General features: G+C 45.1%; 1 protein-coding gene across 1 annotated transcript; it reads left to right on the top strand.

Moving 5' to 3' along the window:
• The first annotated feature begins 2,145 nt into the window (after nucleotides 1-2,145).
• On the top strand, nucleotides 2,146-8,258 carry FGF3 (fibroblast growth factor 3). Its single transcript, XM_088175422.1, has 3 exons — nucleotides 2,146-2,395; nucleotides 4,294-4,397; nucleotides 7,443-8,258. The coding sequence occupies exons 1-3, from the start codon at nucleotides 2,146-2,148 to the stop codon at nucleotides 7,773-7,775; spliced, it is 687 nt and encodes a 228-aa protein (XP_088031548.1). The 3' UTR covers nucleotides 7,776-8,258.
• The last annotated feature ends 11,576 nt before the right edge of the window (nucleotides 8,259-19,834 follow it).

Raw genomic sequence — 19,834 nt, forward strand, 5'->3', positions numbered from 1 at the left:
CACTAATTGTGTTTTATCTTCCCTTCAAGAGGTGCCGGTGAAAGCATCTTTCAGGAGACTCGTGGCACGTTAAGAGTTATTTTTTTCTGCTGCCAGTGTTGTATCGTAGCTCGTCAGAAGTTACTAGTCCCCAGGAGAGGATTTACCGAGCATCCCCGAAAGGAGTGTTTTCCAGAGAGGTTCTTCTTTAAGAATGGACTGAATGATTTGGCCCGCAAGCAACATCCTGCTCCCCTCACCCAAATATTGGAGCCCTGCACGTTAAAGATTTTCATATTTTTACTTTCATACCCTGCTTCTTTAGGTTCCAATCAATACGCCGGAACCACTTGTCTGCCTGGCAGTGGCATTGTAGGAAAACAGCAATAAAGTATTAATTGTACAAATATTTATCATCCCCAGATCAAACTCTCCTTGTGAGGCTGGGGCTTAACTTATGAAGAAGAAAAGGGGGAGGAAGGGTGGTAATGGCGGAGAGGGTGCTTGTGGGGTTTTTTATGTGTTTCCTTCTATTCCAGACGACTGTATAATGAAAATCCTTTTAGCCTTGAAGAACTACTAAATATTAAGCACAGCTTAAAATGGGGAGTAGCTTTGGAGACAGTTTCGTCCTCCTGCCATTCCTCTTAGGAAAAGGTCGTACCCCCTTCCCTTATTTTCCCGCTAGTAAAAGCTTCTCTTTTTAAAGAAGTCTTTAACGTGTAAGAAAATCCTCTTGCTCTTCATAGAAAGGTCTTTAAAAAAATTTATAGACCTCTTCATGTTCACCAGTTCCGGGAAAAAAAATTATATTGATCAAGGTCAAACGCTCGAATTGTGACGTGACTCACTTCAAAGGTGTATTTGTGTGCCCTTCAAGCACATTAATACTAATTATCTCTCAAACACTTCCCCAAAACTCCTACTGCCTGTTTCAGATGCAAATCTAATTAACGAGCTGCCTTTGAGGAGCACGCGGGGACAGCGTAATTCACGGAGCTGTTGAACCTTTTGCCTTCTTTTCTATTTATTTATAGGTAGCTCCATCCTCTTTTGAAAGCGTAGGCAGTGGTGTGAAGCGACAGGGTAGCGAGGGCAGCTCTGCGCCAGCTAATGAGACTTTCCAGGCACCGGAGTTAAGGAAAAGGATTAGCTACGACTTCTTGCAAATGCACTCAGGGATGTACATCATAACACTTGCCTTACTTTGTCTAAGTTAATTTGGGAATGATTAAATCGTGAAAGCTCTGTCTAAATAACGCCTATTAGTCGTAAGCGTGAGCTGATTGATTTAGGAATAACTGTTTGCTCTCCTCACCGGGGGCAGAGCGGGGGACACGCACACGCTGAGCAAATCCCGAGTGCGAGCCACGGGGGTGTTTTCTCCCCCCCCATCGCCTCCCGGGGAGCCGGGACCCGCACCCCCTCCCTCGCTCCTCTGCCTTTAACACTGGCGCTGCCCAGAGCCGCCTCCCGAGGATGCTCCCTTGGAGCATCATCATCATCCCCCGGTTCGCGGGGCTGCGCGGGGGGCGGCGGCGCTCGGCGGAGGGTCCGCGGCTGCTCCGGCTGCCGGCCCCCGTGCGGGGGTGTGCGGTGTGCGCGGTGGCGGCAGGGAGACAGAGAGAGAGAGAGAGAGAGAGAGAGAGATGCTGTGTAATTTTATCCACGCTGCACTCTGGGAGTTCACACGAGACTGATACCTTTTGCCTCCTCTGCTCTGTATCAATTGGTCGCAGATCAGGCTATTGTTGCAGGAAGCTCCTTTTATTTCTATGCTCCGTCGATCAACTATTTTCCCCGCAGTCTCCTGCCGAAATCCAGCGGCTCCCTCCCTCCCTCTCTCCCTCCTTGCCTCTCTGTCTCACGCATGCCGTCTATCTGGAAATCCAAGGAGAAGGCTGATCACGGCAGCTCCGTGTAACACAAACAGCTGGGACTCTTCGGTGGCCTTTGCCGATGTCTATTGATTTAAGTAAATCTGAGACAGATAAAAGGGACAGATCGAGGCTGATAAAATCTTGCCGATGCTGCACGGCTCCAAGCAGCGTGCGCTCGGCATCTCCGGAGTGCTGCTAGCAAGACGGCTTTAATGGGACCCCTGGTGCCACTCGCTGCGAGCCTCGCTCTCCCCAGCAGACTAAGCGCTGCGGCCATCATGCCACAATGGTTATAATTTGGATCTTGTTCCTGACTCTGTTGCAGGAGCCGTGGTCCCCAGGGCGGGCCGCGGCCGTGCCCGAGGCCGCCGGAGCCGCCCCCCGGCCGCGCCGGGATGCGGGGGGACGCGGCGGCGTCTACGAGCACCTCGGGGGAGCGCCCCGGCGCAGGAAGCTCTACTGTGCCACCAAGTACCACCTCCAGATCCACCCCAGCGGCAGGATCAACGGCACCCTGGAGAAGAACAGCGCCTTCAGTGAGTACCGGGCTCACCTCGCCCCGGGCCGGGCTGTGCGGGGATGGGGGGTCCCTCTCCCGCATCAGTCGCGCTCTGTCCCGGCCCTGGGGGGCAGCGCGTGCTGGACGGGGCGGTGGCGAAGCCGCTCCCACCTCCGCTGCTGCCCCGCTCTTCCCACCGGGGCGGCTGTGGCTCCTCGGCAGGGATCGGGGGCATCCGCCGGGGTCGGGGCTTTGGCCGCCTCCCCTCGCCTTGGCTTCCCGAGAGCCGCTCCGCTGGCTCCGCCAGGGCTCCCGCAGCTCCCCTGTCCCGGGGCTGGCAGCTCCCCTGTCCCGGGGCTGGCAGCGCTCCTGTCCCGGGGCTGGCAGCATTCCCGGCCCTCGAACCGGGCGGGGAACTCCCGAGCTGGCCCCGCAGGGTACGAGGACCCGACGGCCGGCGGAGGGTCGCGATGCCCCCGGGGCAGAAGGAGACCCCCAAACCCCAATTTTCCGCGATGGGGACTGTGACCCTGCCCATGGCAGCCCGCCCGAGCTGTCACTCGGCCTGGCTGCGTCGGGGGCCAGCCCTGCCCCAGCCCGACCCGCTGGGCAGCGGTGCCCGGCACCTCCCGATCCGGGGCTCTCTGGGGCTGCCCGCCGGTCCCCGTCCCGTCCTAGCCTGGGGGCTTGAGCCTCCACGGTGAAATCACATCTGTCCCGTCTGACATGTGCCGGGCAGCGGCGGTAATTAAGATGAAAGCGGATATGTCGGGAGTGAAGGGGTTTGTGCGAGGGCGGCGGGAGGGAGGAGAGCGGGGCTCAGCACCGGGGGAGCCCCCGGCGCCCCCGCACCCAGCCCGGCCCCGCCACCCCAGGATGCGTAAATCCCGCCTGGTGATGGCACACAGAGATAGGGAGACCTCAGGGATCTGTCTGAAGTCCATAAAGGAAAACCACTATTTCCTAGAGAAACCCCCCCTCGCTGTCACAGCCCGGAGGAGGCATCCTCCGGCAGGGAACCGGTGCCTGATTCAAACCAGCTGTGCCAAACCCAGCCCAGCTCTCTCTCCCAGGCCAGCAATCCAGCCCTGCACACGGAACAGGCCCCCGGCTATGCCTTCAGGGTTTCCAACAGACAGCAGTGAGTTTGGGTACCAGGGTCACCTCTTGCTTTCAAGCACATATAAAAAGTATAGAGCCATCAGCCGTGGCTGGAGAACTGAGAGCAGGGTTGGAGTGAGCCTGATGGAGAGCTGTACACATAACACAGCATCTTCTGAGTCGTTTGTTCCTCCATCAGTGTCCTGGTACCTTTGGCTGGATGTTTGGGCAGGTATTGCACCGGCCTTGCCTGTGACACTTATCATGTTGCAGGACCCCATCTTGGACCGTCTGAAAATCTCCTCCCTTTTAATTTGTCTCAGACAGTCATACAGTCCTTGTCTGGAGGGCCGCATTGACCTCCTAAATCTCAAGTCCCTTTCATGATTATGTACATGGCTCTAAAATGCAGAGGCCTCTCTCTGTTTCACCCTCTGGAGACCTCAGAAAGGGCTTTGTCCTGAAATGGGTGGCTTTGTGACTGGCTTTGATAAGTCAAGAGCTCTTGTGTTCCTAAGCATTAAAGAGGATTTAAAGTTTTTTATACACATATAGGATTAAGTGAACCTCTAGTTCAGTGTCAGATCTTTTTCATTTTTGAAAGAGTTCAATCTCAATCAGAGCTCTTGGGGTTTATTGTCCACCTTGTCTCAAACAATTCCCGCATCATCCTTGTATTGTTTCAAATAATAATAATTCCATCCACATGATTGCCCTGATTCGTATGTGAGCAAGTGGTAGCTGTGAGATCACACTCCTCAGGTAAGCAGCCGTGCAAATGTACCTCGAAAAATTACACCTGAGCAATAACACATCTCCTAATTCTGTTTCTAGGTATTCTGGAAATAACTGCTGTGGACGTTGGAATCGTTGCCATCAAGGGCCTGTTCTCTGGCAGATACCTGGCCATGAACAAGAGGGGCAGACTTTATGCATCAGTAAGTTTTACTGAAGCCTGGCACGTGTTTGTCATTTCCCATTGGGGGAACAGATTTAGTGAGGAGCCTTGATTTCTTATAAATCCACATTTCTAGAGAAGAGTAATGCTACAAGAGGTTTTTGCCTGGGATTCTTACAGGCAGCCAATCAATATATTCTTAAAAGTGGGGGAGAAGCTGCATTCTTACTTCCTTACTGCCTGGACAGGCACAGGCACGTGGAATGTCAGAATTGTGCATATTTTATATGGATCTTGGATGTTGGCAGAGACATGTCAGATAAAGAATGTCCACAAGTAACTGGCCATTGATGCTACAGGAAAGCAGCCTCCTGATGAGAGTTTGTTTGCACAGAGTGTTTGGTTGGGCAGTGGGAGAATTTGCAGGTACTAAAGGGCAGGGCTATAGCAAGGAAAGCAAGAAAGAGAAGGTGCAAGAAGATAAAGGTGAAAATAAGCACTTTATTTTATTCCTTTGACCTAATTGTTTTCCTTGATCTGTGAGATAAAATCTGGGGTGTGCTGATGTAAGTGGCAGCCTTGCCTTTTCAGCCCAGACAGTATTTCCCCTGAGTGAATAAAATACTCCAGTTTAGACTTCTTCACACTCAGGGACATACCAGGACACATTTGTCAGCGTGTACCATACACATTATCTCCCTACTTGAATTTCTTCGACTGTCTTTGATTACATCCCAGCAATCTTGTCATCTCTCACTACCCGACAGCCAAACTGTGCACTTTCCCCATGAATCCTGGGGCATGGGAGCAGGTTTGAAGAGGGGAAATACAGCTGAGGTGAAATTTGCTCCCTCCTAGAAGTCATTCGATTTAATTCTGTTGATTGGAGCAGCAGGACATACCCTTGAGCGATGTGATCTTTTCCCATGAGAGCCCAGCCTAGGTGACACAATCAACCCTGCACCTCCCCAGTTTGACACATTTAGCTCCAGCTTTTCAGGATGTTCTGACAGTGTTTACAGCCCAGTTTCTGTAACGTTTCTCAAGTGATACTCACTGATTAAGGGGCCTGTGTGTAAAGATGAGGGTTCTTTGCTGCTGCAGGGAACCACCCCACAAACGGTTTTGGCAAAGGAAAATGCAGCTGGAGAGGAATGAGGTAGCTCTGCTTGCCAAAGTTAAGGCTGTCCAGCTGTATGCTTCTGGTTACTATTCTGATTGAAGTGGGTACCTTTTTCAGTGGACTTCCTCCATCAGTTCAGAGCCAGCATCTGCCCCAAAGAAATTATTTGGAAGGATGATTTTTTCAAGTTCTTTCTCATCTTTCTTCTCCGAAATAGAGGTTTTTGCCTTCAGATTACTTAAATTAAAATAAGGCTAAACAAATTCTGAGCAAAAAACTCCTCTCCTAAAGTGCAGAAAAACCAGGAGCAGGATAGCTCTGAGACTCCTGTTCTCCTGGACTTCCCTTTCTGGTGCGAGGAGCATCAGGCCATCCTGAAGTTTGTTCATCTTGTCTCATGCCAAAGAATATCAGCCATGGAAGGTTTCTCTATCATTTGAAAAGATAATTTGTCCCCTTCCAGCTCAAATTTGAGAGAGACCGTTTCAGACTTGTGTTTCAGAGCTGGAGGGACAATTCAGGGAAAGATATTCCACTCCAGCTTTTTTCACAGGAGCAGGAAGGGGTGAGGTCTCAGCTCAGGAGAAACTTCCTGTCTTTGCTTGCCTGTCCAACAACTTTACTGATACTACTGGCCCAAGATCCTGTGCAAGGCCCTGTTTCAAAAATCTGACTAATTCAGGGATAATTATCCAGGGAGCACTTTATGAAATCGCACTGGAATAACTCCGTTATCCCTCGGCTCCATGTCAATAAGATGGGTTTGTTGAGCCTGCAGAATTCCTTTGTGCCCTTAGCAGATCGTGATAATCCTCTTGATTTATCCTGTGTGCTAAACCCTCCCCAGGCAGAAGGGAGGCAGGCAGCAGGACAAACCCACCTACATCTGGTGCCTGCGTGGGCTCCAGCACCACAGCATCTGAAAACCTTGTCCTTGCAAGGAAGGGCGCTTCCGTTTCACAGCTGGGGAGCTGCGACATGTGGAGTCTTTTAAAATCTTGTTAAACGCCCATCAGTGTTTCTGGGGAGTGAACAGCATTCAAAACATGCTGTTTGTGGGGTCTAGGGCTTTTCTGGCCCTAGCCTGGCAACCTGTGCCCTTTCCACAGCCTCCAGAAAATGAAAGATAAAAACCCATGGTGGTAGCTCCCTTCTGCCTCTGAGCTTCACACGTTTTAGATCCTGAAATCTTAATCCCACAGGTGCAGCAAGGATGGGTTTGGAGTTAAGGAAAGATGGACAGCGTGGGGGGTCCTTTGTCTGTGCTGGTTCTCCTGCTCCCGGGGAGGGGGAAGGAGTTTCTTGTGGCAGGCTTTTGCAGAGATGTCTCTCAGTCAAGGAGCAGGTGAAAAGGGGTAATTTTTGACAGATCATGTGAAATGTGAGCAACTGGGTTGGGTGCATATTGTGCCTTACAGTGATAAAGGAGCAGCCTGGCATTTTGGAGGAACACACTGGTAGGCAGAGTGTGCTTTCATTTTGTTATGCTGACAAAGAAGTTCCATAAAGGTGTGGTTTACTGCTCAAATATCCATTCTGAACTGGTTGCAACAGGCTACAAGTGTATCTAATGACTAATACACCAATTGAAGAGAAATTTTACATTACACTGCATGATTTTACCTTTTCAATAGATGGCAGAGGTTGATAGGCAGCAATTAAATCATCTGTCCAGCTCACAGCTGCATGAAATTCATAAGTACAAAAAAAAATTACAGCTGAATAATCAGCAGAGCTATTCACTCCCATTCACATGTCATCTTTTTGTTTTCAGTTTGGTTTTGGGGCTTCTTCCTGGGGTCTCTTATGCACAGTGTGCTCACAGGGAGCACCTTCAGGCTCAGTGTTTCTCTCCTGCCTTTTGTAGCACCAGCCTGAGGTTTTCTTATCAAGTGCATTGCTCTCCATGTCCTAAAACTGAGGAGAATCTTGCTTAAGATAATTTTCCTGTTTCCTTTCCAGGAGAGCTACAACTCGGAGTGTGAGTTCGTGGAGAGGATCCACGAGCTGGGTTACAACACCTACGCGTCCCGGCTGTACCGGACTGTGCCCAGCAGGGCGGGCACCAGGCGCAAAGCCAGCGCGGAGAGACTCTGGTACGTCTCCATCAATGGCAAAGGACGACCCAGGAGGGGCTTTAAGACCCGCAGGACACAGAAATCCTCTCTCTTTCTGCCCAGAGTGCTGGATAACAAGGACCACGAGATGGTCCGGCTGTTCCACACCAATGTGAAATTCCGGGAGAGTCTCCTGAAGGCGCCGAGCAAGAACCAGCGCAGAAGGAGAGGACACTGATGGGGTGGGGCAGAGATTGTGATGGGGGTGGGAGGCACTGAGAGCCTTCAAAACGCTACTAAAAAACCTAACAGCTGTGACTGTACAGGAGGCATTAACACAGACAGGTTTTATACACTGTGTAATGTACCCAAAAACCACGTCGCTTGCTTTTAGCTATTGTAGGGTTGTTACCTGTGGGGAAAGAGATGGGAGAGAAACTGAGGCACATTCAAAGGTAAATTAGCTGGATGTAATAATTTTGTCAATGACTTTCACGTTTCCTTTTCTTTAAAAAAAAAGAAAAAAAAAGAAAAATTATTTCAAGTATTTTCATTCTAACTTGCCATAGGCTATTATCTCAGTGATGCTGCCCTCCAAACCATTAGGGTATTTAACACTTACCAAATTTATGTCCACAGAGAAGGTATAGCACCTTCATGGCATTTCTGGCCATAAGAGGCTACATTCTTATTTTTACATAATACAGGAGTTAGAAAACCAGTGGTTTGTTTCTTTTAATTTACATATTTTTATTTTATGATCAGCCATTAACAATTATACTTTTTCCAAGACTGTCCAAGAAAAGTAAGATTGTCATCTACTTCAAACGCTTCAATAGACCTACACATTACCAGATTATCCTTGGTTTTGTTAAACTAAAACTCTGAGATGCCTGACCTTGTCATTTAAATAAATGAATGGTGGTAAAGTGGCGTTAGCACTGGTCAGGCTTTGGCAGTATAAATCTGTTTACCAACAGATGAATCCTCTCTTAGAAAAGGACTCAAATGTGATGTGAAAGAGAGTGGGTTTGGCTTGGATACTGGGAAGGAATTGTTCCCTGTGAGGTGCTGAGGCCCTGGCACAGATTGCCCAAAAGAGCTGTGGCTGCCCCATCCCTGGAAGTGTCCAAGGCCAGGCTGGATGGGGTTTGGAGAAACCTGGGCTAGTGCAAGGTGTCCCTGCCCAGGGCAGGGGGTAGAATTGGGTGAGATTTAAAGTCCCTCCCAACCCAAACCATTCCATGCTTCTATGATTTTTCTGCTGTGATTCTGGAAGTTAACTTCTGCAAAGCCAAGGGGAGTCCCCATCACAGATTCAATTCTGAGCAAGGGTTTAAGCTTCAAACATTTTTCCTGGCATCCAGGAGATGACAGAGTAGCACAAAGATTGAGATGTGCTTGACAAGCTCGAATAATGGTAATTTAAGTGGGATTTGGCCTCATGCTCCTCATTTCCCAGAATTAGGCCCTGATAGTAGAGAGCTGGAGAAAAGAAAGACTGCACTGAAATGAACACTCCTTCTGAATTTAACAAAAGATCTGTAAGTTCAATCTGACATTACATAGAAACAGACAGGTGTCATATCCTGGTCATATTGAGAAAAAAGGTTTCCCTGTGGGCTGCTTTTGAATATGCCTGTTTAGATGAGCTCATTTAAAACTAGGTAATAAAAAAATCTTCTGTTCACCAGGAGGTGAAATCCGTGAGAGAGAAAAGTAAGATAAGTTCACAGAATGAGGGGACCAAGCCTAGGTTTGGCTTACATCCCTGTAAAGGTAAAACCAGAAATACACCAAGTAATGTGTTCCATTCCTTCCACCCTCCTATCTTTTCTGTAATGTTCTAACAAAGGGGGAAACTATGTTTCAATAAGAAAGTCAGAGTTCCTTGATCTCCATTCTTCTTTATACTGAAATCATGTAAAAAGATCCTTAAATGACGTACATTATTTAATGGTGCACACAGAATAGGCCTAGGCTTAAAGAAGAGTACAGAGAACAGTGACCCATGCTCCCAAATTTTCCTGCTTTTACAAAATAACCAAAAATAGTGATGGGGTCTTCACAGACTTAATCAAGCAGCCTCGTATCAGGAGCCACTGTTCAAAGAGGAAAGAGAGAGACTGAAAAAAGAAATAGAAGAATTCAGGTTTTCTGTTTGTTCACTGTCCTGCCAACCCCACAGGGCCCAAAGTGCTGCAGGATCCAAGGAGCCTTCTGAAAGCTGGTCCTATCAGGGAATAAGATTAAGTTTTGCCTCCTGGGCATCAGGGCTGTTTTGGGGACACACTGCTGGGTCTGGCAGCTCCCCTTATCTCAATTCCCCATTTCACTTCCCACTAGAGGTGGGACATGACTGGGCAGGAAAGGGGGAGGCAGGGAGCCCTCCCAGCTCTTCAGATCCAGGAAAACAATGCAAGGGAAGGAAAGATCACATACAGCTGAAGGTTGAGAGAGACAGCTTCCCTTATGTCTAATTTCTAAATAAATAAATGAAAAAGATTTATTTTGACCACTTTCAGATTTACTTCACCTCAACTTGTAACAAAATCAAGATCCATTCTCAGCTTACTCTCCCCTAAAGTTGCAGTTATAAAGTTAGTGACTTCTCACTGCTCCAGGTATTTTTGGTACAGACCTGATGGTCTGAAGAAAATGAACAAACTCCTGTTTCCCATGACACAAAGATGCATTTTCACCCCTGCTCCAAGTCCATTACCTATCAAACGTTTACTCTTCACTCCCAGCTTCTCTCAAGGACAAGATTTTTTGTGCTGGCTGAATCCCTTGCTTTGCTGTACTTCTGTTGTTATCAATTTTTCCTCTCACTCTTTTCTCCTGCCTCTCTTTTCCAGATGTCCCAGCTCCCTGCCATAAAGGATCAGCAGGTAACTGCTGTGGGTGATACAGAAATATCACTAATTAAAAAACACCTGCTTACTCCTGCCTTTGTTTACAGCTGTATTTCATGCTTGTAGGAATATTGTTTTAACCACTTTCCTGTAGGAAATCACAATGAAGTTAAGCTTAATATGCAAATTAAATTCTTATTTCAGTGTTAGTTTTTGTCCCAACAAAGCCTAAAATACTAACACTGAAAAAGAAAGGAGAGGGGAGACAAAAGAAAAAATAATTAACTTATTGGACACAATGGCATTTTAACTACTGTAAGTAAGTGATGATTTTCACATCAACCTAAAACAATTTCACCCACATTCTTAGGATTTTTCTTTGCTCAGTCTCATTGCAGCAATTCAAAGGAGATGACTTTGGGATTTGTCTGCTTTTTTTTTTCTATCTTTTAAGAATCATTAATGTTCTTGTTGAAATGCTTTTCATTACAGACATTCATTGCTTAATATTCTTTTAGCAACCTTGAATTCCACAGTTCCCAGACACTGACAGGCTGAAATCCTATTCATGATAATGGTCCCAGTTGTATTCTATATCCCATTTTATTTATTTGGACTAGAACCATAGGGGATACCATACAGGAGGAAGTAGATTTGAGCTATTTTCTCCTTAGGAATACAACATCAGGATGTGTCTCCTCTTTTAAAAGTTCCTTGAGTGAATCTGTACCTTTCCATTGTACAGGCTGTTATCAGGATTTTTTTATTTTGTGTTTTTTGAGGAAGATGTAAACTTTACCCCTTTGGGGGCTCCAGAGATTTCTGCAAACTTCACATACTCCAGAGCACAAAGCCATTGCTGTTCTCACCCTGGAGCCAGGAGAGGATGCTCCTCACAAATTCCTTGTTTTCTCCTGGGCTGCCTGCTCTAGGTGACCCTGCTTCGGGAGAGGGCTTGGATCAGATGTTCCCACCCATCAGCCTGTCTGTGATTCAGAGATAAGCTGTACTTCATTCAAACTGATTATTAGTTTGCCCTCACCTTTGGATGTTCAGATTCCTGCTGTGCATTTTGGAGCCCAGTTCCCTCTCCCAACCCCTCCAATTTCTCCCCATTCACAAATGCTGTTCAGTTTGGGATCAGTAATTCTCCATCCCACTCTAAATCTGATGTACTTAGTATCTGTTCTCTCCCTTAAAATCACTCACTGCACATCCAGTAGAGTTACCCAACTGGCAGATATGAACAAGAATTGAGCAGCTCGTCTATGCACTTCCAAAAATTGTCTTTTCAGGTTGCTCTTCTGCACCACCCCTTTCCCACACTCCACAAGATACCTTTTCATCTCCTTCACCTCTTCCCTATGGCAAAAGTATTTCTGTGGGTGCCTTTTCTAGGATTTGTAGAACTGTAGAACCATTTTCTCACTGTTTTGTACTTTTAAAATACATTGTTCTGTAGAAATTGTACAAGTTATGCAATTTTTATTTTTTTTTACTTTCCCAGTCACTGGGAATGTTACTTATATGTTACTTTAACTGGGCTTGAATGGCATTGTCTTTTCATGAGGCAGAGAACAGTGAATTGAGGGGTTTTGGCAAAGTTTTAATTTACTTGCTTCCAGACAGAAGAAACACAGCCTGGTCTGTGACTTCTTGATTTATATCTGGAGCAGATTTTTTAGTTCCTTTAATCCTTGCTTTAGCCCATCATAGCTCTGTTCACCAACCTCATAAAATACCCTGGCCTTTGGTGATTGTGTTGGGACTTTTGTGGCTGTCTCTTTGTGAAAAGCAAAAGCTGGACTTGAAACATGCCATGCCCGTGCCAAATAACTAAATAACAAGGCAGGAATTGTTTCCAAATTTGCTCACACCTTTTTTTTCTCCACTTTCTAAGCATGGATTTTCCTTCTCTTTGAGCGTCATTAATTTGCCATCCTGAGATTATATTCTGGTGATTCTGTGATATTTCTGGCTCTTTGTTTCACTTTATATTAGTTTCTACAAGCCCTGCTCCTGTTTGTCTCAGCAAGAACAGCAGTGAACTCTACTTACATTTTGAGACTGCTTCACAGTTATTCCCTCAGCATTTAGAAGAGGGCCTGGTGACATTTCTCAAGGTAATCTTATTTAATTATAAAGAATGTACAAAATCTCTTTTCCTCAGTCACCACAAGCATGAAAATAATGCTAGAGGGGATGTTTTGCTCATACTCTTTAATAGCACTAACCAGCCCCAAAACCCTCTCTGTTTTGAGTCCTTTTGTGAGCTCTTGGATTTCCTGCTTCACTTCCTGACGTTTCTACTTTCTACTCTGCTTTTCTTCCACAGATGTACAACCCTCTGGAAAACAATTGGCAAAGAAATCCCTTTGGCCACACGTGTCTTCCCTTTGGATCCTTGCATGGGGCTGGTGTTGGAATTGGGCTGGTGTTAGCTCAACTATTCAGTCGACAAGGCTTAAGTGTTTCTTGGAATTGTCTGAATCGAGGATGTGGTTACACCCCCAGCTTTCAGAAGGTTTTCTCCCATCCAGAGCAGTTCAGGATGAAAAAAATCTCTACAACAAAGCTGTTACCACACACTGATATTCACCATCATACCTTCAATTCACAGCTCTGTAAATCTGGACTCAGAGGAGCAGAAGAGTAAATATATTAAAATTGTAGCCAGGCAGGGCAATATGTGAGATATCACAGAAAAATGCCTTTGAAAAAAGTCTCTTTGAGTCACATTGAAAACCTTCCCCCTGAGCACCCTGCCACCACTGAGCACTGACATCCGAAATCTCCTTCAGACCTAAACAATAACCTCAGAAAATAAAGCTGTTAACAACAACAATGAAAACTTTGAATCTTAGTGCTTATTTGTATCTGATGTAAAGCACAAGTTTCTTCATATTTGTAAACCCGGGTATCTCATAGTAACATGGAATTTTTCTCTGGAAAAACATGTATAACATTAAAAATCAGGAATCCTTTTTCTGGCCTCAAAAGGGAGAGCACTAAAAGAGAAGTTTGCAATGTACTCCCCCAAAAATGAATACAGACAAATTAAGCCAAACCTTTCTAAGTTTAGTCATAACTAAATCACTGATTGCTACATTGATACAGCAAAGACATTTACACCTTTGGACCCAAAGCAAATGAGAGTCCACATAATTTTACATTCCTTTACATTAATTTAAATGCTTTAATATTAATTTCAGTATAAATTACCAATGGCATGCTGAAGGCCTTGTAAAGAGAGGCATTCAATTAGGACAACTGTTTATGCATGGTTGATGTGCAGAATTGTTTTCTAAGAACCAAAGGATATCAGCGTATTACTCTGCCAAAAAGATTTTGATAGGAACTGAGATCTGTCTTAGCAAAACAATAATCTATGCACTGAGGGACCTTACTGACAGCTCCTTTTCTCCTTCTTGGAATGCAAAATATTTTCCTTGGTAATAAATATAGCATCTTTCTACTGGCCCCAAAAGAAGCATCTTTTAGCACACAGCAAAGAATCTGTTCCAGCCCAAACTATTCCATGGTTCTCTGTGGAGAGGTAAGGCAGAGGGGAAGGATGCTAACCTGTCAAAACCAGGAGCCTGCAAAGGGTATCTCCCCGTGAGTCAGATCCTGGCAGATATTCCTGCATCTTCTGGAGCTGAACAAGTGGATGTGAAATGTCCTCAACCACCCCTTGGTTGCTTCTGGTCTCCTCTGCTGTACAGATCTTCAGGGACTGAAGAATTGTTGTTTTTCCTCTGTTCTATTAATAGCATTTTTAAAAATTAGAATGGATTCCTAGCTGCTGCCAGGGGCATTTTTCCAAGTAGTGAATTCCTTGATTTGTCCCCAGGAAAACTTAGCTGCAAGTGTGCAGATGAGCAATGTGAGGGAGGTCCCCTTCTTTGTGGTAGTTTCTCATGTTTTAGACTTGCTGGTACATAGCCTGAGAAGGCACCTGGGATGGGAAATGGATGTTCTCACCCACACCCATGATGGGGACACAACCCTTAAACACAAACTGACCCAAGGAAGGAAACATTGACAGCTGCAAATATCCCTTTTTTATTGTGGCCATTAAGATGACAGCAAAAAGAAGTGACCAGCTTCTAAAATGTGAACAAATTAGACCCCAAAATGCTTCATGAATAAAAGCAGATGCAAAAGTATCTAGGTGTAAAAATACTGATTTTTTCAAAGACTTGAATTTGACTTATTTTTCTCCAATTTTAGGCAAGTTTTTTTTTTTTTGTAAGCAAAAGGTGCCTTACTTTTTGGATATGCTCAGGAAAAAACGTTGCCCATAAGGATGGTGTTGGAAAAGTTTATTTCAGCAGCATGAATTAGCAAAGCTGAGGGAAATAGAGAGTAAGAATATGTATGAAACCCTAGGAAAATTTTGGAAACTTGTTCTCCTGTGGGAACTAAGTAATACAACAAAACTGAATAGCTTGGCTAAGGTAGCAGTCCTTTAGTCCACATATTTGCCTCCTCTTCTATTAAAGATTTACTCTTTTCCTCCTTGGATTTTCAGAGGTGAAATGCTTTCCATAGGGAGAAAATGTATTGAAATGATTGATCTTTATTTCTTTTTAAAGCTATCTTAAACAGTCCTTTGAAGTTTGCAAGTTCAAATGTCTCCTGTTTCCTTTCGGAAGGTTTGAAGGATTTGGGAAGGTGAACAAGCAGATCTATAATTAAAGAGCAGTTGATGGTAACTGCCCTCCTTTGTGAGCATTCTCGGGCCACCTCCAAATTTAGATGCTTGAAGAGAACTGTCCCTTTTTAGACCTGCAATAGTTCAGATGCCACCATTGCATAGCAGAAGGGAAGCCTTTCTAAAATCCAGGCAACATCCCCTTTTTAGACACAAAATATCAGGGTTTTTGTTCAAGATCTTCACTTTAGAGGTTAAAGAAAAGCTTTTTTATTTTTTTCCACATTATCAATCCTAAATGCTGTGGTGCCTTTATTGCCGAAATGTATGGATTTGAAGAACAATGAGGAGAATTTAGAGACATCCTGGTGCTAATGCACAGGACAGTGGGGGTGGCTGCAGAGCTCCTGGAGGATCCAGCCCCTGTGGGATGTGCAGTTCCACCAGCTTGGAAATATCTCTGGCACCAGCTGCTTGATTTCAAATTTTTGTCTTAAGAGAAAGAAAACTAGGTCTGATAGTACCAAAATATCACAAGATTTCACACTTTAAGCTGAATGTCTCTTACATTTGGAAATGTCCTTTTTTTTTCATTTGGGAATTATCTTCTGTTGGAAGTACTTCTTATAGGTTTGGTTATTCTATCCAGTAATTCATCATACGTGATAACCAGCCAATAGTTTGTCTTGAATCAGCTGTTATCTTTAGAAATTACTCCTTGCATGAATTTTGGAGGGAGAAATGGGCTCATTCACCAAGTGTGGCCAGAATTCTGTGCCTTTAGATGCTTCATTAGGAAAGAATTGCCAGCAGGTCACGGCTCCACCTTCCTTTTGTGTTTCTATTGGGAAAAGCCACACAAAAGTTACTTTCTGGAGCCAGGAATGAGGAGCTAGTCTGAAAGCAGTGCCCTGAGAGCGTGTCACCAGAGGACAGGTGACACACAGAGCTGGGCAGAGCAGAGCTGTGTGTGACCCTGCGTGCCTGCTTTACCCTGCAGACATGGCAGCTCACAGGCATGCCTTGCCCAGAACGTGAAACCAACTGAAAATTATTCTTAAATCCTTAGACATTTTTTCATGGCAACATGGGTCTAAAACTACAAGCAGCAGAAACTGAGTTTATTTGTGTCCCATAGCCTGTCTGCTCCAAGTATCTGTTGCCCATTTTCAGTAGTGCATGTGGAAAGAAAGCCCTCGGGATCACATTAACTCTTTCTTTCCCCAGTTCTGAATGAAGAATGAAGCTGTATTTCAAGGGTTTTCCTGGAAATGTGTTCAAAAATAGCCACGAAAACTGAGATTCTCTTTTGTCTTTCCAGAAGGGGACCAGGATGGTAAAACAAAGCTCTTCAGAACCAAGTCAGAAAGGTCTAACAACAACACTTGAGAGGGGTTAGACAAGAGTTTGCTTTCTTGATAAATCTTGGAGACAATCTAGGTTATGTTCCACATAAAGAATATGATGGTTAAACACAGGAAGAATTATTATTTGTTTTAGAAACTAGTGAAGCATTTGGTAAAAAAACTATGTAAAGACTGAAAGACACTTTGTGCCTCTCTTCCATGCAACATTGGTAAAACAGAAATGGAAAGGAGACATGGACAGGCAAAAATGCAAAGAGAAAGAAGAAAAATACTCTTACACCTTGAGCTGCTCTTGTGGGGCCGTTTCCTCCATGAGACTGATGGAGAAGAAAGAAGAAAAGAAGCAAGGGCAGGTGGGGAAGAAAAAAGAGAATCAGTTTAGAACACTGTCCTTGAGAGCCCTGTCAGATGAAGGCCAGTGGGGTTTTATTAAATATTTAATATTTGAATATTTAAAATATTTTACCTGAAGTACACAAAATGCATATTTTCACACCAGTGATGTCATCCACGTTTCAGTGTGACACTTCCATTTCACCTATTTATGAAACAAACTCATGCTTTGTATTTGGCCAGATGGTGGTGGCAAAACAGGGATGTATTTAATGGATGCAAATCCGTATTTTCAGCTTTGGGGCACATGGGTGCCTGTACTGGGAGGCACCACAGGAAGGGAAGTTCATGTTATCCCAGGAAAGGATGGGATGAGGCTCTTGGAGCCCATCATGGCAGCCTGGGCAGGAGCCCCAGGGCAGTCCTGCAGGTGCTGGAGGGAGCAGGAGCTGGCACAGATCTGCACAGGCTCCACACGTGCTGGTGAGGAGCTAAAATAAACCAAAATAAACCAAATGCTAAGCCAAGGAAAAAGGCTGCTCCCATCCCCACTGGGTACCATGGCTGTGCAGGAGTTGGGGCAGTAGAACCAGGATTGCATTTCAGGAACTGGCTCAGCTCTACAACCCTGCTGTATTTCAGCTGCTCCTCAACCTCAGTAGTAGCACAAGGCATCATTTTCAAATAATTCTGCATTTCAGAGAGGAGGTTTTCTTGCTCCTGCAAAGATACAAGCCTGCCAGCAGTTCCAGGACTATTTGGCCTCTGTGAGATTTCTTTCTCCTTTTTGCTTCCAACAAAAGCAAAGGTAGGTCTCTCCATTTCTGAGTGATTTTTGTGCAAATAGCTTCAGTACACTTGTGAGAGGGGAAATGGTTTTGAGCCAACTGAATTAATTGCAAACTGATTTAATGGGTTCAGCCACTGAATCCGAGTAACCAGGGTTTTGAATAACTGAGATACTTTTCAGTGTAAGCAATAAATGCCAGGGATAGAACTGTATTATAGGCAACAGAGACTATGACTGAGCTTTGGATAATCAAGATTCTACTTTGTATCATGTATACTTTGGCAGCAGCTGATTCCTGTAGGAATAAGAAAGTAAGAACATGTGCAAACTGCAGCATGACACTACCACTCTGACCTCGTCAACAACTTCAAGGTCATCATTAGAAAATCCTTCAGCTTTTCTTTTTTTTTTTTTTTTTGGCCTCGTTACACATGAGTTGTTAAGATTTATTACAATCATTGCTAGAGAACACCTGCTAAATGTCAAAAGATTCCTGGGAATCTTCAAGTGTTTTGCTGAGGCAAAACTGCACCTTTTACACAGCTTTTGAGAATTCAGCTTTTGAGAATACAGTCCAGTCTCCACTGACTCAGGGTATTTTATGATTCTGATTCTATGATTTGACCATGCCCTAAAGCAGAAGCATAACCATGAGTGGTGCTCAAATATATTTGTCCTCCAAAGTTATCACTGTCTAAAATGACTCATTTTTGTTTCTTTGAATTCCTGATATATTTCATACTCTGAGTAAGGACCAGGCTGAAGTCAGCTGGCATTGCTGTAATGGCTTTGATGAAGCTGAGCACTTAATCAGGTGCCTAAGCACTGTCTAAATGTATTGGGAAAAATTAAATTTGACTTGTGAAATTTATCCTAAACAAACATGGAGAAAGAACCTTAAGTTCAAGTTTCTAGAGGTTTTTACTGAAAGCTACCACGAGTCTCCTTTGGCTGCACTGCAATGTTCCTCCCCTACATCACCATTTTATTTTCAGCTCAGCAATTCTCTTCTTTTTCTTTTTTTTTTTTTTTCTTTTTTTTTCTTTCCCTGAGCAATGAAACTCTGTCTGCTTTTCAAGACTAATATACGGCCCCTGAGTGAAGGCAAGGCTGTGACTCAAATCAAGGGTTCTGTTGACATTATAATCCTTAGGAGCACAGCTGGAGCATTTCATGAACAGTAGCAAAGACCCTCTATTGATTTACTGCCTTGGTATTCCATCAGGAGTCCATGTTCTGTGTCGTTGGCTGCAACACACAAAAAATAACTCGGTGAACTTCTAATTAAGGCATTTAGCTCCTTGCCTATCTCATAAGAAAGGAGCTGTGCTATATGTGAGATGCTGCTGCTGGTTTTATGGATTCTCCCCTATTTTTATAGCAGGAGGGCTTCAGGCCCTAAGAAGGTCCTGTGGGCTATAAACAGGATAAACACTAAAGTCGCTCCCTGACCCTTCCAGCAGTGTGGGATGGCAGGAATTTTCATGTCTCCCCCAAGCTCTCTCCAAGCTCCTTTCCATCCCGGTTTTACAGAAACCTTCCCCAGCCTCATCATTCCTCAAGCAGAAACAAACTCATCGCGGGGAAACAGGGACCCACAACTCCGCTTCTGGGCAGGGAACAAACCCTTCCCTTGCTGCAGGGCAGTCCCCGGGCACAGCATGCACGAGAGCAATTTGGGAGCCGTGCTCTTTCTCGTCTCGCCCCTCGCTCCCAGGCGGTGCTGCCAGCCCCCACTGACCTGAAGATGAGAGTTCCCTAGATTGTTTCCAGCTTGCACCGCTAGCCCCGCTGAATGAATAGCCCCGGCTGTATTTTTGGGGTGGTGACTCACCACCAAGTCATGAACGGCCCCTTGAGAGACCATCAAAAGCCCCCTGGTAAAAGGTTTTTGTTGTCCTACGCTCCAACACGGTTTTCTCAGCTCATTGTCCAAGCAGAGAGTTGGGACTTAAAAGGCAGCAGAGCAGAGATGCAGCCCCTGATCTGACACCATTCCTGGTTATCCCAGTCTACAGCAACAGCCAGAACAGTCCTCCCAGTCATTGCAGGGGCTGCCAAGGTTCCAGCCAGGACCTCCACTTGCTCACCTGCCTGCTAATTCCAGTGGTACTTCAGTCTTGTTAGATCTAGTATCAAGTGTGTCAGTCATATTTTCTTTTTTAAACTTCAGAAAATGCTTCATAAACCTTATTCATCCTCTCAAAAACAACACCAAGTTGCCAGGGTTTGTTATCACAGTTCCTTGTACCTCCAAGTGTGATGAGATTCTATGACTTGGGCAGGACCAGAGAA

This window comes from Sturnus vulgaris, chromosome 18 (assembly GCF_052056855.1).
Source record: "Sturnus vulgaris isolate bStuVul1 chromosome 18, bStuVul1.hap1, whole genome shotgun sequence".
Lineage (NCBI taxonomy): Eukaryota > Metazoa > Chordata > Aves > Passeriformes > Sturnidae > Sturnus > Sturnus vulgaris.

Coding starts and splice junctions, on each gene's coding strand:
- FGF3 (XM_088175422.1), top strand. CDS start 2,146: ATGGTTATAATTTGGATCTTGTTCCTGACTCTGTTGCAGGAGCCGTGG. Junction 2,396..4,293: donor GGAGAAGAACAGCGCCTTCA/GTGAGTACCGGG, acceptor TTCTGTTTCTAG/GTATTCTGGAAATAACTGCT. Junction 4,398..7,442: donor GGGGCAGACTTTATGCATCA/GTAAGTTTTACT, acceptor TTTCCTTTCCAG/GAGAGCTACAACTCGGAGTG.